We start from the raw sequence: 17,283 nt of genomic DNA on the forward strand, positions 1-17,283 counted from the left end.
GACAAGTGATGAAGGTGAAACCAACTAGGGTCATGAGATGAGACACTGATACAGTAGCATATGGGAAGTGTAATCTTGGACACTCTAGATTGTTCGCTATGTTACGTGGAGTCATTCACTTGTGTCTGCAGCGGGTATAGGTCCAAATGTCGGGCTTGTTTATGTTTTTGGGGGTGGTAGCGGCGTTGGTGGGGATGTTTTGGAGTGGACACAAGGCACTTTCAAGATGGAGTATAGTGTCCAGAAAACTTAGATTACACTCAATGTATATAGTTCATATCAGGGAATTTGAAGAACTAGAATGGAAATCGTTATCATTTATTTAAAATATAATTGTTATAATTTATTTTTTTAATTTAAAATTTCAGTCATTTCTTATGTTGTATGCATTTAATTTTAAGATACATTGACTTAATTTATTAATTTTAAAAATTAATTAATTCAACTTTTATGTTTTTTCATTTAATTGAATCGTGCTGGACAAATTTAACCTTATTCATATTTTAATGGGAAGCAGCACTGTCTCTTTGCTCATTCCATATTTCCATTACCAAAGTGATAGCCAATGCTTCTGCTACTCCCCTCAAAGCCTCTATGCAGCAACCTATCACTGGACAAGAACTTTAGCTTGTCTTCGTGCGGCACTTGGCTTGATTCTTCTCCCCAAAATCAAACCAAGTCAGCCTTCCAGCAGTGGAGGTTTAGGCAAACACTTAACACACACTAGAATGTACAATAGCTATTGTTGGGTCAAAGAAGTTCTGTATTATGTGCAAAGAATGTTTGTGCAAGCGTGTAGGTTACAAGGAACTCTTAGCAGCTTTCCTATGTCCTAACTTGGCTTATTGATAGGCATTTCCATCCCCTTAACGTGTGGTGGAAATCAACTCTAATCTTCCTCCTTAAACATGTGGTAGAAAGTGAATGTCTGGACTTGTCTTGCACTTTACCAGGACAGGTAGCTAGGTTTAATCTATGGTCTATCGATCATTAACTTGAAGTCGTTCGATCTCTAATTTAAATTTAAATAGTCCTTGGATTATTTCAGTTGGAGGACTTAGATTGTGGAACATGAACTTTTCCAAGAACATTATAAATATATATATGTATACTGTAGCAAAGTGGTGGGAAGGAGCTTATGGAATGATGTCATGAAGCTGCATGGTCTGATTTTTGGGGTGGAGGGAAAGCTTTCAGCATTAATTCTTGAATTAATTGGCATGCACAATTCAATTGGAGTAGGATTCTGTGGGCATCAGTTTGTTTTTTTTCGCTTATTCACATCAATCAATGGCACTGTGCCACTACTTGATTTAAGGTAGTGAAAGTTACAGGCCTCGTGAGGGTTAAAAGCACAAGATAAGTGGGATGTGAACAAACTGATTGGAAGGTATTTGGCATTTAGCAGCTAACTGTTTCAATCTCCACTGCATGTGCTCTGGAAACCCAAGGATCCTTAAGCCTCTGGCATAGATGGTATAGTATTGTGTTGTCATTCCTCACTCACATTGTTCATTATTGGACTAGAACGGTACACAGGAACACAACACTCGTCTATTTTCAGTACTACTTGCTTTATTTGCTACTCCACTGGCTGCCACCCTAAACTCTGCCCCCATTTCTTTTTGCTATTTTTGGATTTTTCACTAAAAATACTTTTCATATTATATTTAGGGTGTGCACACTCTTGATTCTTTCGAATTGAATTGAAACGGACTGAAAAAAAAAAAAAAGAACTTTTACTACATAAATCAAATTATATCAAATTTATTTTACTATAATTCTAATTTTTCATTAGTAACCAAATTGAGACTTAATTATACTTATCAAAGTATCGATTAAAGTATCCATTTTGCACTTATATTTTTTCTTTGTGAATAAATACTATAAGTGATTTCTTTAAAAGGATAGTAGAAATTGAATACAAGAGATCTCTCAAATTGTGACTAGAAATTTTGTCCTTATTTGGTTTAATTGTATGGTAAAATTCATTTAGAATTTATTTACAAATGAATTTCATAATAGAATTTATTTACAAATAAATTTCTTTATTTAGTATATTGTATATTAAATATGAAATTTATTTCAAATGAAATTAATTTTGTGTCTAGAATAAATAAAATAAAATAAAATGATATATAATAAGATAATAAATTTTGTCACTTAATATATATATAATTTTAAGTTTAGATTCATTTATAAATTCTATCAATTTTGATAGAATTTGATTTAGTTATAATGAATTTCGTGAAATTAATTATTAAAAATTTTAAATGAATTTTTATTTAAAATAAACACTAAAATTTTAGATTTTCAAATGAATTTCACAAAATTTGAGGAATTCATTTATATCAAATACTACCTTTGAATGATTCGATTTTCATTCTCACTTTTTAATTTTGATTCCAATTTTTAAATATTTTAAAAATTAATGTTTGGTTTGATTTCAAAATTTTTAATTTTAAAATGAAATCCAAACGTGCACACTGCTTATTATATTCAATGGCATATGGGACAGAAGTAGTGTCTTCCCAAATGGTAATGCAGTTGCTGGATTTTGGATAACTTCATACACATATAAAATGTTAAAGAGTGGTGTTGTGTTATTTTAAGTGGCACGAGTAGCCGGACTTAATCTAATAATTGAAAATATATTATTCATTTATTAAAGTTATATTTAAATTTCTATTGTTTTAATTTTTTATTTAAAATAAATAAATAAATAAAAATTTTAAGTGGTATTTTTAACGTGAATTAATATTCATTTCCATTAAAAAATTACAATTGAAATCCTAATTAATCCCTTGTTACAAATTAATTTTCAAATTAAGAATCAATTTTGAACACACACACACATATATATATATATATATATATATAATTGATGCACTTTTTATTAATATTAATTTTAAAACAATGGACGGATGAGATTTGTCAAACATAATCAATTTTATAAAAATCGACAGCCCTCACGGACAACCCACTTCGATGCAAGCCTATAATTGCTAACCGCTACACATCATTAGACGGCCATCCTCTAAGCATGCCGCCTATGACAAAAATAATTTCGATATATATTATATATAGAGGAGGCATGAATCATTTCTACTATATATATAGAAATAGGGAGGTATGGATCTTGTGCCACCTTTTTTATACATAATTGCAGCAGTTGTTATGTGCTTATAAAATTCAAAATCTTTTGGCTTTCAAGAATTTTTTTAGATTTTTCACTCAAAATTTTGGTACCTTTTTCTTCAATAGGATGAAAATTGTTTCTTATATTAGATTAAAATTTTTATTTTACTATTATTTTTAAATTGAGTGAAATCTTAATTAGAATTGAGAGGACTAACATTATAAATAGGAATATTATTGATAAATTAATTTGACTTTGCCTATCGTTTAGGGGTGACTTTCACCTATCATGAAGAAAATGTGTATCTATTGAAAAGAGTAACACTTGTCGATTGCAATCTCATGAAATGAGAGAGGTTTCAACCTAAAGTGGTGAAGAAATACAAGTTATTGTAGTTGAAAATACTAGTTGCAATGTAGTAGTGAAATTAATAAATATACTGAGTCATGTCTAAAGGAGATTAAGAATGACTAACTAATGTATTTATTATGAATAATTTGTAGTGAGATTTTTTGAGTATAATTGAGATGATAAGTGGTATAATTTGAAACTTGTAAATGATGTTTATTTTTATTAATAGTAGAAGATGATATGTTCGTAAATATAGTTTTATGTGGAGAGGGTAAACTATACGTAAATATTATAGCTCTGATTATTTGTAGATGTATTGAACTATTTTACTATTTAATCATTGGTTACTTGATTGAATTGACATAAATTAAAGTGCAAGTGATGATTTGTATTAATTCTTTTTCTCTCTATTTAGAGACCATATGTACATGTATCAGATTTGGGTATGTATCAATACATTGAGAGCTAATTGATAAAGATTATGAAATTAAATTATATATGCATATAGAAAAGGGATCAAGAACAACAATACAAATCGTAAAAAAGGTTAATTATATTAGTAAATTTCATTATATTACATGTTCTTGGTAATATTGGAACTTCAAAAGGTAAGAAAGCGACCTGCGCCTGTCCCTACTCCTGCACCGATCGAGCTATAGGAGCCAAATATTTTCTTTAACTTAACAAAACAAGCGGCAAGCAGCTGCCTACACATCCCCAGCACTGGCCCATAAATACGCACAGCATTCCACTCCATCAACTACTCAATAACATATGTGAAGTTCAAAGATGATGATGACGATGGATAGGCCTGAGCAGCAACAGCAAGAGATCAACGATGTTGTGCCAACATCATGGGGAGGAGCCAGCAACCGCATAGCTTCTGTTAACCTTCAGGGGAAACCACAAGCTGCCAATATGGACCCACACCAAACTCACCAGGTATATATATGTTAGTTATTAGTTTTAAGTTTTGAGAAAATGCACAACTGAGTTATTTTTCCTCTCTCTGGTGATGATGATCAGAAACCTGGATGGAGAAAGTTTCTGTCATACGTAGGACCTGGTTTCCTGGTTTCTCTGGCTTATCTTGATCCTGGCAACTGTGAGTCACTCTTCTCAGTTCATGTTGGCTCATCGATGACTTACTGATTAATTTTTTGTGATGTGATATTATGAACAGTGGAAACTGATCTACAAGCAGGTGCTGACCATGGATATGAGGTAATTAATTACCTAAAATTTGAAAAGAAGACACCATGCATGCAGAAATCTTCATTCCTTAAGTATTCAATAATTAAAGAGAGAATTATTTCACGTGAAATACTAAAGCATAAACATTAATGGTCATTTTATATGTTAATTTCTACTTCCAGTTGCTTTGGGTTATACTTATCGGACTCATCTTTGCTCTCATAATTCAATCACTGGCAGCAAATCTTGGTGTTAGCACTGGTAAGATTTCCTTTTCCATGAAAGAAAAACGATGTTCTTACTAAAATTTATCATTCATCATATGTATTAATTAATTATATATTATTCTTCTTTTTCATTATAAAAATATAAATTTCATATGCCTATTACAACTTAAAACTCATTAAAATTAATAAAATGAGTATAAATATGTTATTGTTATATAAAAAAATTTCCCATAAAAATATATAGTTAAATTCAAACTTAATTATTAACAAGTCTATTAATTTGTGGAGTATAAGTAAATTTAATTGGAGTTTCGTACGTGTGGAATTGTCAGGAAAACATCTGTCAGAGTTATGCAAGGCTGAGTATCCAAAATACGTAAAGCTCTGCTTATGGTTGCTGGCTGAGATAGCCGTCATAGCCGCCGATATACCCGAAGGTGATAGTTCTTATCCACGTCCATTTCTCTTTGACTCTTCTCCCGATTCCTACATTATTATTATTAGTATTATTCATGACCTTAGTTTCATGTTTTTTGGCAGTGATTGGGACAGCTTTCGCCTTGAATATACTGTTTCACCTCCCACTCTGGGTTGGAGTTCTCTGCACTGGTCTTAGCACTCTCGTCCTCCTTGGCCTCCAGAGATATGGGGTAATAATTAAATTTACTACTTCACTGTTTTTATTTTTTTTTTCCTTTTTTTCTTAAAAAAATAAATATATAATTAATCTACTGAATATATATATATATATATATATATATATAGCTGTATATACATTGGTTTCTCAAAATAAATTATTATTTTATTTCTAAATTTAGTTATTATAAACACTTTTAATTATAAATTTTTATGAATATTAATATCTTAGTTTTTCTTTGATCACTTTTAGTTTTTTTTTTAATGGCTAAATTAATAAAAATAAAGAAAAAATGACAATATAAAACAAATTTAAAATTAAAGATATTTTTATTTAATTTTAAAATATAAAAGACCGATTTTCTTACTCAGCTTCTGTGTAAAGCAATCAGTCTGCAATGCCAAACTCAGTCTTAGTAATGGTCTTGTATTATAATAATAAAAAAAGGTGAAATTTTAAGTGATAATTTACCACAAGAGCTTTTTTTTTTCCCCTCACAGGTTTGAATTTTTATAATTTGAAAATTTTGCATGTGTGTGCAGGTGAGGAAGCTTGAAATGTTGATAGCAATGCTAGTTTTCGTGATGGCTGGATGTTTCTTTGTTGAAATGGTTCATGTAAAGCCACCAGCAACCCAGGTGATCAAGGGCATGTCTGTCCCCAAGCTCTCCGGCCAAGCAGCTACAGGCGACGCCATTGCCCTTATGGGTGCCCTTGTCATGCCGTAAGAATAACATCTTCTTTAGTTGTATTCAAATTACCAATTAACACTACATTTTTATTTAGCTTATTATTTTTTTTCCCTTTTTACAGTCACAATCTCTTTCTGCACTCAGCCCTCGTGCTTTCTAGAAAAGTTCCCAACTCTGTTCGTGGGATCAACGTAAGCACCACCCTAAACTATATTTTTTATTTTTACATAAAAAAAAAAATTTCATAAATTCATCCATAAACTACTTTTAGCAGGACATTCTTTTTAGACTGGCTAATTATTTGTATTCATGCACAGGATGCTTGCCGCTACTTCCTCATAGAGAGTGGATTTGCAATGTTTGTAGCGTTTTTAATCAATGTTGCAGTTGTCTCTGTTTCGGGGACTGTTTGCTCAGCCCACAACCTATCACACCAGGAAGAAGATAGATGCAGTGATCTTACCCTTAACTCTGCTTCTTTCCTTCTTCAGGTGGAAAATAAATTTTAAAGTTTAATGCAGGGTTTAGGATAATTAAATTAAAAACGGTCCTTAATTGTTTATATTTTTATCTGGTTTTTGACAGAATGTGTTGGGAAAATCAAGCTCCACTCTATATGCTATTGCCTTGTTAGCCTCTGGTCAAAGCTCCGCCATAACAGGCACTTACGCAGGACAGTATGTCATGCAGGTTTGTAAGGCCATTTTGAGAATCATAATCATTCAAAACCTGGTGTTAATTTGTAGTTAATTATCTTTTGTGTATACCCAAAAAGAAAATAATTGGAATTGTGTAATCTTTGCAGGGTTTCTTGGATCTTAAGATGAGAAAATGGATTAGAAACTTGGTGACTAGGTGTATTGCCATTACACCTAGTCTTATTGTCTCAATTATTGGAGGATCACAGGGAGCAGGTCGGTTAATCATCATTGCATCGGTGAGAAAAACTACGATTTCCATTTTCATGTTAAACTAATTAATGATTCTCTCTGAGTAATGGGAAATTCTTGGAACAGATGATACTCTCATTTGAACTTCCATTTGCTCTCATCCCACTTCTCAAATTCAGTAGCAGTTCCACCAAGATGGGTCCACATGAGAACTCAATTTTTGTAAGTTTTAACCCTTAAAATTAAAATTTAAATGAAAATTTCTTTTGACAGAAACTAAGATTATTAACAAAATCTTATGGTTTTATGCAAGCAGATAATTGTGTTCTCATGGATTCTGGGTCTGGGAATCATTGGAATCAACGTATATTATCTATCCACAGCCTTTGTGGGTTGGCTAATTCACAACCATCTACCAAAAGTTGGGAATGTGTTCATTGGAATCATAGTATTTCCTCTAATGGCAATCTATGTGCTTGCTGTCATCTATCTAACCTATAGAAAAGACACAGTGTTAACTTTTATAGAGCCAATGAAGGATGATCCAACAGTGCAAGCTAATAACATGGAAGATGGCAGAGTAGGCAAGTCTAATGAGGCTCTGGAGATGGATCAGGTGCCTTATAGAGAGGATTTATCTGACATCCCCCTGCCAGAATAGAGGGTACTTTTACACCAAAAATATCAGTTTCAAACAAAAAATTATTGCATGAGACTATAGGGGTAACCGACCTTGTTATATATATATGGTCCTTCCTTCTTCCATTTCTACAAGTCATAAATAAAACCCATAATTTTATGACAGGAAGAGACAACTGAATCATCCTAACTAGTAATTTTTATTTAGCTGAGCCTGAGATGTAAAAATGAAAAGCTTATTGAGAACCAGAACCCTGCTTAGAGCCTTTCCAGATCTTGCAGAACTCTCCCTTGAAAATTAAAATTGAGGATGTTCCTGCCTTTGTAACAGAATTAGTGCTCACTGTGGGCTTTTCTCTTTTTTTCTTTCTTTTTTGTTTGGTGAGCAGGGTTTATCTTGCCATAGAATTTTTACAAACTTGTGAAGAAAATGTAAAAGCTCTCTCTGTGCTGTAATCATAGTATCCGATAGTTCTGTTCTAATGTGATGTAAAATAAAATGTTTTATTATTAAATCCATCACTTCCATATCTAGTCATGGCAAACGATTATATAATATTAAGTTGACAAAAAATTTCAGAAAAAAAAAAAGTAACAACCCTAATTCAAAACAGTGAGTAATTAATAAACTCAGCCAAGCTAGCCAGCTAGCACCATAAACCGAGAAATGGAGCTCATTGATATAGCATGAAGTATAATTGGAAGCTAGCTCGTTAAATAAAGCTGCAGACAGAAGGATGGCAAGCCTGCAGAAAGATCAGGAACTGCTATCATACATATGGTGGTGGACACAGCAAACGGATAGTTGCTGTTGATTTAGTGGACCAGCAATTTGTACTTGTAATTAAGGTCTATATAATCACAGACTTAAATTAATCATACAGACGTATTTATTGTAATAAATCATAAAATTTCACTAATTTCTAAGTGATCAATTTATTCTCTCACAGAATGTACTACGAAAGTTGAGCTCAACCATATATGCCATTGCATTACCAGCCTCAGGGAAAAGCTCCACCATCACAGGCACTTATGCTGGCCAATTTATCATGCAGTTCCTAAAAAACACGATTAATTTAGCGGTGGTGATCCCATTTCAAGATTTACTAATATGGGTTTTAATATGATACTTTCATTTGAGCTTCCATTTGCACTCATCCCACTTCTCAGCAGCAGATGGGGATTTGCAGATGTCATTTGACTTGAGCGTGGGATTTTAGACTAGTTTCATGATGATTCATCCAGAGAGTAGACTGGTACGTAGTCCAACATGGATACGCAAAAAGTTACTAGAACTGAACCATACCAGTAATATATCCCCCTTTCGTGACACATTCTATACTGCGATTATTCACTTGAAAAATAAATTTTCCTAATCCATCGCAACAGTACATATTTAATTCAAACACTAGGGTGTATTCTGTTACAAGTCCTACAAACTGCACCAAGGAATCTATATTCAGATCAAAACTCCAAACGCCAGGGCAGATGAAACTTTCTTGGCCCAAACTAATATCATCCTCGAACCTGGATCCTCAATCCCAGTTGCTGCAGAGAAAGTGCGCCAGTAGCCAACATAATTAACCATAAAATCACCGATTTACATTTATTCTTCTGCTTCAACCTAAACCAGAGCTAGGCCCCGACACAGACCTCAGCATTTGATTGAGACTGGGCTGTGAATTTCCAGGGGGATTGAACATAACATTTGATGGAGCAGATGAGGATGGTTGTATAGCGGCTAGGGGCAGCCTTGGCCCTAATGGAAACATTGGCTGTGGTTGTCCCCGTTGCATAAATGACATGTGGGGATGGATCTGTTGATTGTTGCCATATCCTGAAACGGTCGGCTGTGAAGAAGAGGTAGGCATCACTTGTTGCCTACTGCTGCCGATGTTATTGTTAACCATGGAAGGAGAAACTCCTGCCAGGTTCATTTGTGAAGTAGCTCCAGCAGGTCCAATCCGGGACGATAGAATGCGGGCCCGCTCAGCAGCAAACCTTTGCCTGGTCTTCTCCACTTGTTCACACTCTCTCATTAGAAAAGTTTCCACCTCTGCAAACTGCTTCAACTTTAGCTCCAATCTCTTCAACTGTTTCCATATCAACAACTTTATTCAAAGAATGACCTCATAATTATGTGCAGTCTAAACTAAATTGCTTTAAAAAGGTACCAAAAAGAAATGCTAGCATGTAGCAAGAATACATCATCAAGATGATATTCTTTCCTCCAGTAGATAAACTTGTTGTATTTTCCATTAGAGAAAATTTTCAACAGCCAAACGTCCACATATATACTAAAAAATTACCACAAGTAATATAACTGCAGATTCAAAATGTGAATTCCCTAACATAAAATATAATAAAATGAGATGCTAGCACCTGATACAGTTATTTCTAACCATCCTAGCTCAACATGTTGAGCCCAAAAGGAAAGTTTTCACACAGACAATGTGATCATGGGCTGAAGCCAAAATTAAACAGACAACTTGAATATGTTAAGATGCCACACAAGGACTTTGAATATATCCAATATCAAAATTAAAATTTAGCTGCAAGACTGGCGATCTAAACATATTTTATCATATTTGATAAAAATACAAGCAGTTAAAAAGAAGTGCAAAAGGACTCAGTCATACCAATTGGCCTCTAATTAATGCCATGGAATATAATCTTGCACACATTAAACAGGAAGTAGCATGAAAGTGAAAGAAATGACAAAGATGAGAAACCAATGGAAAATAAAATTAGCCACAGTTATACCTGATGATTAATGATATTAGCAGATAGCCTTTGAATTTCTCTTTCTTCATGATCTGCAAAAAGTTTAGCTTTAGTTGCTGCAGCAGCAAGACCAGCTTTAGCAGCAGCTTTGACTTTTTCTTCAGATAAAGGAACACCCTCTGCCTCACTTGGACCCAATGAACCACGCAAGTTGTCTTCTGAAGTTTAATCCATAGAAATAGATTAAAAAAGGGGCGAGGGAAGGGGGGCATGGAAGAGGAAAAACAAAATGAACAAAGTGAAAGAGAAAGTAAAACCACGGCTTACCCTTTTGTTGATTTGAATTTGCAACTTCTCCATGAAAATTACCTTCTCTACCATGTAATCTCTCCAAATTCACCCTTCATAGGCAAGAAAATAAATTAATAGATTCATATACAGAGGATTGAATAGAAGCAAACATAATGCTTATAAAAGCAATGATTTTCTGATACATTCTGCACTATTTCGGCCTGTAAAGCAGAAAATATATGTGATCATAACGGTGAGTAGCTGACAAATGACAATGACAAAAAACTGAACAAAGATAAATTAGGCATTCAGCAAAGCTACCAACACTGGGGCAGAAGGGAAGAAAAGACATCTGGAAATCATAATCATAAAAAAAAATCGCTAGAAACACTAAGTCCAACAAACAGGCAGTAAGTATATGCTGGAAGAAGGAAATCACTTACCTATTATCCTCAGACAATGCTGCCAAGGATGCATGGGCACATGCTGCAGCAACTCTTGGTCCAACAGCAGAGGCCAGAAAAGCAACCTAGAAAATTTTCCGCTAATTAGATTGACAAAAGGCAAAGCGAGCAAAACTTATAATATGGAAGGATAATTCCAATGCAACACTCCATCATTATCTCTTTAGTTACACACTCTCCCTCTGACCAATCATAAAGTGGAAGTGGAATTCTTAAGAATAAGAGGCAATGAGTCATTATCTTGGAAACCTTTTAAAGCATTGAGAAACCACCTTATGTCTATCTCATGTTATTTAATATTCGTAACACTTGGTTTGAACAAAAGATGTCACACCTGTTGCACTGGTAGATAAAAACACACAATTTGAAACCCTAGAATTATAGATCAATTAACCCTACCCAAAAAATGGTGCCACATTCAAAGAAAAAGTGCATCACTGTGGCACAATGAATTTGTTTTCCTAAAACTGTATGAAAGCATGGTAAAGATAAAAATGATACACAATTATATAGTTTTCTCCCAAAATCCTACTGCTTCTATTAGAACATGCCCAAAAGGATCAGTATATTATCAGAAGACGCTAAAGAAGAGAAGTGGTCCCAAACATTGAATGCCAACAAATAATACTGTGGAAAATTGGAACCTTAGTATAAACAGAAAAAATGGTAAGAACACAATGTGGAACACTCAGAAACACAACAAATTTTCAATTAATTAATATGTGTTGAGCGCTATAAAGAAATTAAAAAATAAAATAAATGAAGAAAAAACCTACAGTTCGCTCTAATATTTTAGTGTGAATCAAATTACAAATAGAAATGTTCATAAGCTTTCAGGTGAATATTTGAGAAACACAGGCTAAAGATAGTGACTCACCAACGACATAACTGGATTCCCTGAATTTGCAAAAGGAATCCTGCTTTCAGCATCAGCATCTTGGAGGCAGGATCCTACAGAAAATATAGAGAAGTAGATACAGAGTGTTAGAATCACATCATCATCATGTTGAAGGCTGGAAGGTCCCTAACTAAGTAAAAAAGAATACCTGGCAGATCACCATTTGATCGCATATGTATTCTTCCATGATCATCTCTACTTGATAAATTAGGTGACTTAGACATGCTTGGTACTTCGATATTTTCCAACAGGCCATCCTCCATGGGTAGACGAAGAAAATGAAGAATGCACTGTGATTTTGACTTTGTTCCAACATGTTCTGCAATTTCATTCCAATTTTCATTGTAAACCTCCATTGCCTCGAGCAGCAATAATGTTTCTTGATCACTCCAACTCTCTCCATCTAAATCACCATAATCTTTTGTTGGATCCATCTTTATAAAATCCAGGCTTGAATGATTGGTCACAAACCTCCCTTCATGGAAGCAGTCAGAACACAGTAGTACATCAATCTGTTAAATGAGATGCTCATCAGTCTATAACAATGAAACCAGAAAAGGCAAATTAACATCAAGATTCAGGTTAAACCAAGGTTCCTAAGACATGTCTACAGTTTGTCTCTATGTGTCCATAATGGCTTTGAGAATCTCAAAATCAAGTACCCCTTCTATATATATATATATACATATAAAGAAAGAAGAAGTAACCCTTCTTCCTACATCTATGGGAAAAAAATTATAAGCACCTAATAGCTGATTTTACCTTTTTTTTTTCTTTTCAAACACTATTAAGCAAACACACCCCCCCCCCCCCCCCCCCCCCCAAAAAAAAAAAAAAAAGAGGATATATATATATATATATATAAGAGAGCGAGAGAGAGCGAGAGAGAGAGAGACCGGAGGGGGGAGGGACCAAATATTCCACAGTTTTTTCCTTTTTTAAACTCTTGACTAATATTCATCCCACTCAAATTTATTGGCTTCATTAACTAGATAGATGGTTATCTATCTGACTTATCCCAGTCAAAATCAGAAATGGTTTATGATAGCACCTTATACAAACACCCTCTCATACCGTTTAAATCAAGGTTGTGTTTAAAAAGTAAAGCATTGATAGAGATAATCTTTGCACTCTTAGCAATCCCTACTCAATCCCACCAATGAAGTACCGCCAGGATTTCTTACCCTTAATGCCTTGACTCATATTTAAATTTTTATGCCATCAAGGAACAGAAGATATTTCTACTACTTATCATTCATCTTCATCTATCAAATTGCCCATTCCTTAATTTTTCAGCTCATGTTCTAATCAAATCTGTTAATAGAGTTCTCTTCCTCGCTGCCTTTCTTTTCTCCTATCTTCATGAAATACCACCAAAAAGATGGAATTTATGTGAATTGACTATAAGCATGTATTAAATGCTACTACTGTGTTTAGCAAACCATAATACTACATTAACTAATCCTAGAACTCATGAAACACAAAAACATCTTATGGATTCCACCCCCCATCCCCCAATCCTCTTTTTCTATATTCTTCATTCAACTAACTTAATGCTCCAGCAAACATGAGACCCAGCTTATAAAGCAAAATTGCTCATTAAAAATGAGCAAGTAAGTTGAAAAAACCCAATTTTAATGCAGTTCAACCAAAAGAGGATTGCCCACACAACAGAAAACTTGATTTTTTTGTATAATTTCATACCTATAAAATGTGAGTAGTGATTCTTTCAAAGGGAATGAAAATCAATGAAGAGAGAACAAAAGAAAATATAATGATGAGGAATAGATTAAAAAAATAATGCAAGGCAAAGTTTGTAATTTACCTCCTTCTGTGACTGATGGTATACACCAGGAAGAGGCTGAGAACAATAAGTGCAACGATTTTCAGAAAGGCGCTCTCGAATTTTGTTGTCCAAGTCAGAGAATTCATCATCATGACATGACAATGATGAATAAACGTCAGCTGCCTTGAGCCTACATTTGGGTTTGTCAAATTTGATCAAACTATCAATTGACTTTAAAGCAGCTGATGGCACGTGAACCTCACCATTTGGATCCTCTCTTAAGTAGGACCCACCATTCCAGGATTCACAACTTGGTGGGGCTGCACAGTAATTGATAATTCCCCAATGATCAAGAAACCTAACAGTTCTAGCTAAATCTTCATTCTCAATTCCAGCAACCAATCCCTGACAATCAGAAACTGTGATCCTCTTCTCTGGATTCTCCATATATTTAGCAACAACATAATTCCTACATTCCATGTATTTCTCTGGAGTATGATCTGGTGATTTTCCAGAGAAAAAATGCGGTACCACTTGTCTTTCTAATCGATTCACCATTGCTGGTGAAAACCAATCTACAACAAAATAAATACAACTATCATGGCATAAAGAAGCATTTAAATGAAATTTCAATGCAAATGAGCGCCACACAAGCCCACTTGAGTGTGCACACAAATGTACAAAGAGATAGTTATCTACACAAAAAAAGTTAAAATATTTAATAAACCCTTGTAAGAAAAATGTGAAGGCGTGTGTGCATGTGTATCGTGTGCCTAGGACCGTGTGTCTACATGTGCATGTGGGCAGTGTGCATTAATGGATATATGCAAGGTGGTAAGTTTAAGTCCTTTCAATGATGGTTGCAGTGTACTTACTGACCTGTACCTACTGACCTTACCTTAAAAAAGTAACCAAGAACCCAACTTTAGTGTAAACTGTAAAATTGATTAACTTTGCATGAAGATTAGATTTTTTTTTTTTTTTTTTTTTTTTTGTATTTGCAAAAGTTATAATCAATAAAGTGTATGTAGCTATGTAACACTTGGAGGGCATACAATGCCCAAAGGCCCCAAACCTCAAGGTCAGGGAACACAGCTTTACAGCAATTTGGTGTAGAAACCAACATAAACGTTTCCATTCTTATTAAGGCCTCATAAGAGATATTAGAATTTAACACAAAAAATTTCAAGCAGTACAATTAGATATATAGAATTAGTAATTTTTCAAGCAATACAAATAGATTCAATTCACATTCACTGTTTTGCTGCTGCAACACATTTGATGCAAAAGGTTGGTCAAACTACCAAAAATATTTAGCCATTTCAATAATGTAAAAGGACGTGGCTCTAAAAATTCCAAAAGAGAAAACTAAAACCACTTTTCCATAAGCATAAGTTCGTCTCCCAGATATTAAATAGTTACACAAAACTTTACCAACTTGCCATATCCATCATAAGCATAATAAAAACAGCTAAACTTTAGTTCACTTCTCCATTCACACACTCGCATAGAAACCCAGAAACAAATAGAGAGAGATAAGCATACCTGAATGCATTGGAACCACATGAACTCTATTTCCAAATCGTTTTACAACACCTTTGCCCTCCATAATTGGAGGAGGCGTTACCACATATGCAGAATTCCCACCATCATTTCTCTCCTGATCGGACCCCAAACCCTCAGCAGGCACAGCAGAGACTGCCTGCAGCTGCCCGTACGACACATTCTCCAAATTGGGCACCGGCCCCCTACTACTACCACTACTCTCCCCAATCAAATTCGCCCTCTCTAAGGTCACCACAGCGAAAACCGACTCATGGGGCCGATTCACAGCAAGCTTAGTGACGGAAGGGAAGTCACAAATGCGGACCCCACTGTCAGCGAAGACCTCAGTTTCAAGATGGTTGGGATCAGGAAGAGCAGCAGATTGAGGAAGGTTTGGGTTGGGGTTGGGGCCCTCAGAATCGTCATCGAGGTGGTCATTATTGTTGTTATCTTCCTCAAAGGCGTCGTCTTCGTCTTCATCATCAGGGTCTTCGAGTTTGGGGTGTTGCTTTCGAGTGATTTGAGGCTCCCGCTTTCGCCTCTTCCATTTGCCTCTGCCATCTGGTACAGAGAAAAATGAAAAGATGAAAATTGGAAAAAATAAAAGAAAAATTAAAAATTGGGGGAAAGAGGGGTTTTGGGTTTATGGAAGAATTAGAACACCTGACGGAGAAGCTGGCATTATTGTTGGGGGAAATGTGGAGGTTTGTGGGGTCTTTGATTGGTTGAATGGAATCAAAGAGGATGGAGAGAGAATTGTGCGTGCAAGAGGCAAAGGAAACTCCTCTCTCTCTCCCCCCCTCTCTCTCTCTCTCTCTTTCTCTCTCTCTCTCAGCTTTGCTTGCTTTGTGCCCTTGCTTTAGAGTTGATGTTGTTGATGTCTTGATGAGAGAGAATTTGTTTTTTCTTTTTTTCTTTTTTTTTTTTTTCTCTCTCTCTCCATCAGTTTTTTTTTTTAAAGAAAAAATTTGCTTCGCTGTGTATCTATGATAGGGTGCAGGTGTGGGCCCCACTAGCAACACGATATTACAGGGTGCAAATGCTTTGGCGTTTGACAAAAAAAGAGGCTTTGGCGATGGTGGATGCTCGCCTCTCACGCGTACATCAAATCAGATTAATACGAATTAGTACTGATTGGGGCCCATCTTTTTTTTTAAATTAAGAAAAATTATTGATCGTATGAAGAATTAAATTATAGATATAAATTATTTTTTAAATTATGAAAAGTAAATTACACTATTTTTTTTAATATGTCAAAAAAAAAAAAAAGCATTTACAAACCGCTAAGGCAGAAAATACAAATTGAATTAAAAACATAGAAGAAAATGAAAGCCCACTCCGCATGTGATCAACAGGCCCATTCCAACCAAAACCAACTCAAACAACCCCACCCACCCGCAAATAGACCCTTCCCAATTTGGAACCCTAAAACCAAGAGAATAAACGAAAGACACACAGAAACCATGGCTGCTGCTAGCGGCGAATCCATAACAAAATTTCTCCCAGTGAACTTATAAAAAAGATATAAAATATTATAAAAATATTTTTTCTATTGTAAAAATTTTTTTTCACCAACTCGCTTTATATTAGAAGTTAATTTAAATAAATATAAATATTTAATTTTTTTAATAAAAATAGGAGGCAATAAATCTCTCATTATAAAAATATATATTTTTGCCTAAAAAGAAAATTTAATACTTAAATTTAAGAGAAATTAATTCATAAAAATACACATATATAAGTAATTTAAAAAAAAATGAGGGTCAATTGACTCATTTCTGTAAATGGATTCGTTATTGAATGCCA

The 17,283-nt window shown here is 34.4% G+C and overlaps 1 protein-coding gene and 1 pseudogene across 2 annotated transcripts; one reads left to right on the plus strand and one right to left on the minus strand.

Annotated features, from left to right (window-relative positions):
• Positions 1-4,291: 4,291 nt before the first annotated feature.
• On the plus strand, positions 4,292-7,982 carry LOC110648811 (metal transporter Nramp7.2-like; annotated as a pseudogene).
• Positions 7,983-9,044: 1,062 nt separating this feature from the next.
• LOC110648803 (SWI/SNF complex subunit SWI3C) lies at positions 9,045-16,376 on the minus strand. 2 transcript variants are annotated; one of them, XM_021803160.2, is made up of 9 exons: positions 16,141-16,376; positions 15,478-16,038; positions 13,972-14,507; positions 12,295-12,658; positions 12,126-12,199; positions 11,228-11,313; positions 10,821-10,894; positions 10,533-10,708; positions 9,045-9,862 (listed from the first exon to the last, which is right to left on the minus strand). In XM_021803160.2, exons 1-9 carry the CDS (start codon positions 16,157-16,159, stop codon positions 9,389-9,391), a joined length of 2,364 nt encoding a protein of 787 aa, XP_021658852.2. In that variant the 5' UTR covers positions 16,160-16,376; the 3' UTR covers positions 9,045-9,388. The 2 variants fall into 2 exon arrangements, with proteins under 2 accessions (XP_021658852.2, XP_021658851.2); XM_021803159.2 differs by having other exon boundaries at positions 10,533-10,711.
• Between the last annotated feature and the right edge of the window lie 907 nt (positions 16,377-17,283).

Source organism: Hevea brasiliensis, chromosome 16 (genome assembly GCF_030052815.1).
Source record: "Hevea brasiliensis isolate MT/VB/25A 57/8 chromosome 16, ASM3005281v1, whole genome shotgun sequence".
Classification (NCBI taxonomy): Eukaryota; Viridiplantae; Streptophyta; class Magnoliopsida; order Malpighiales; family Euphorbiaceae; genus Hevea; species Hevea brasiliensis.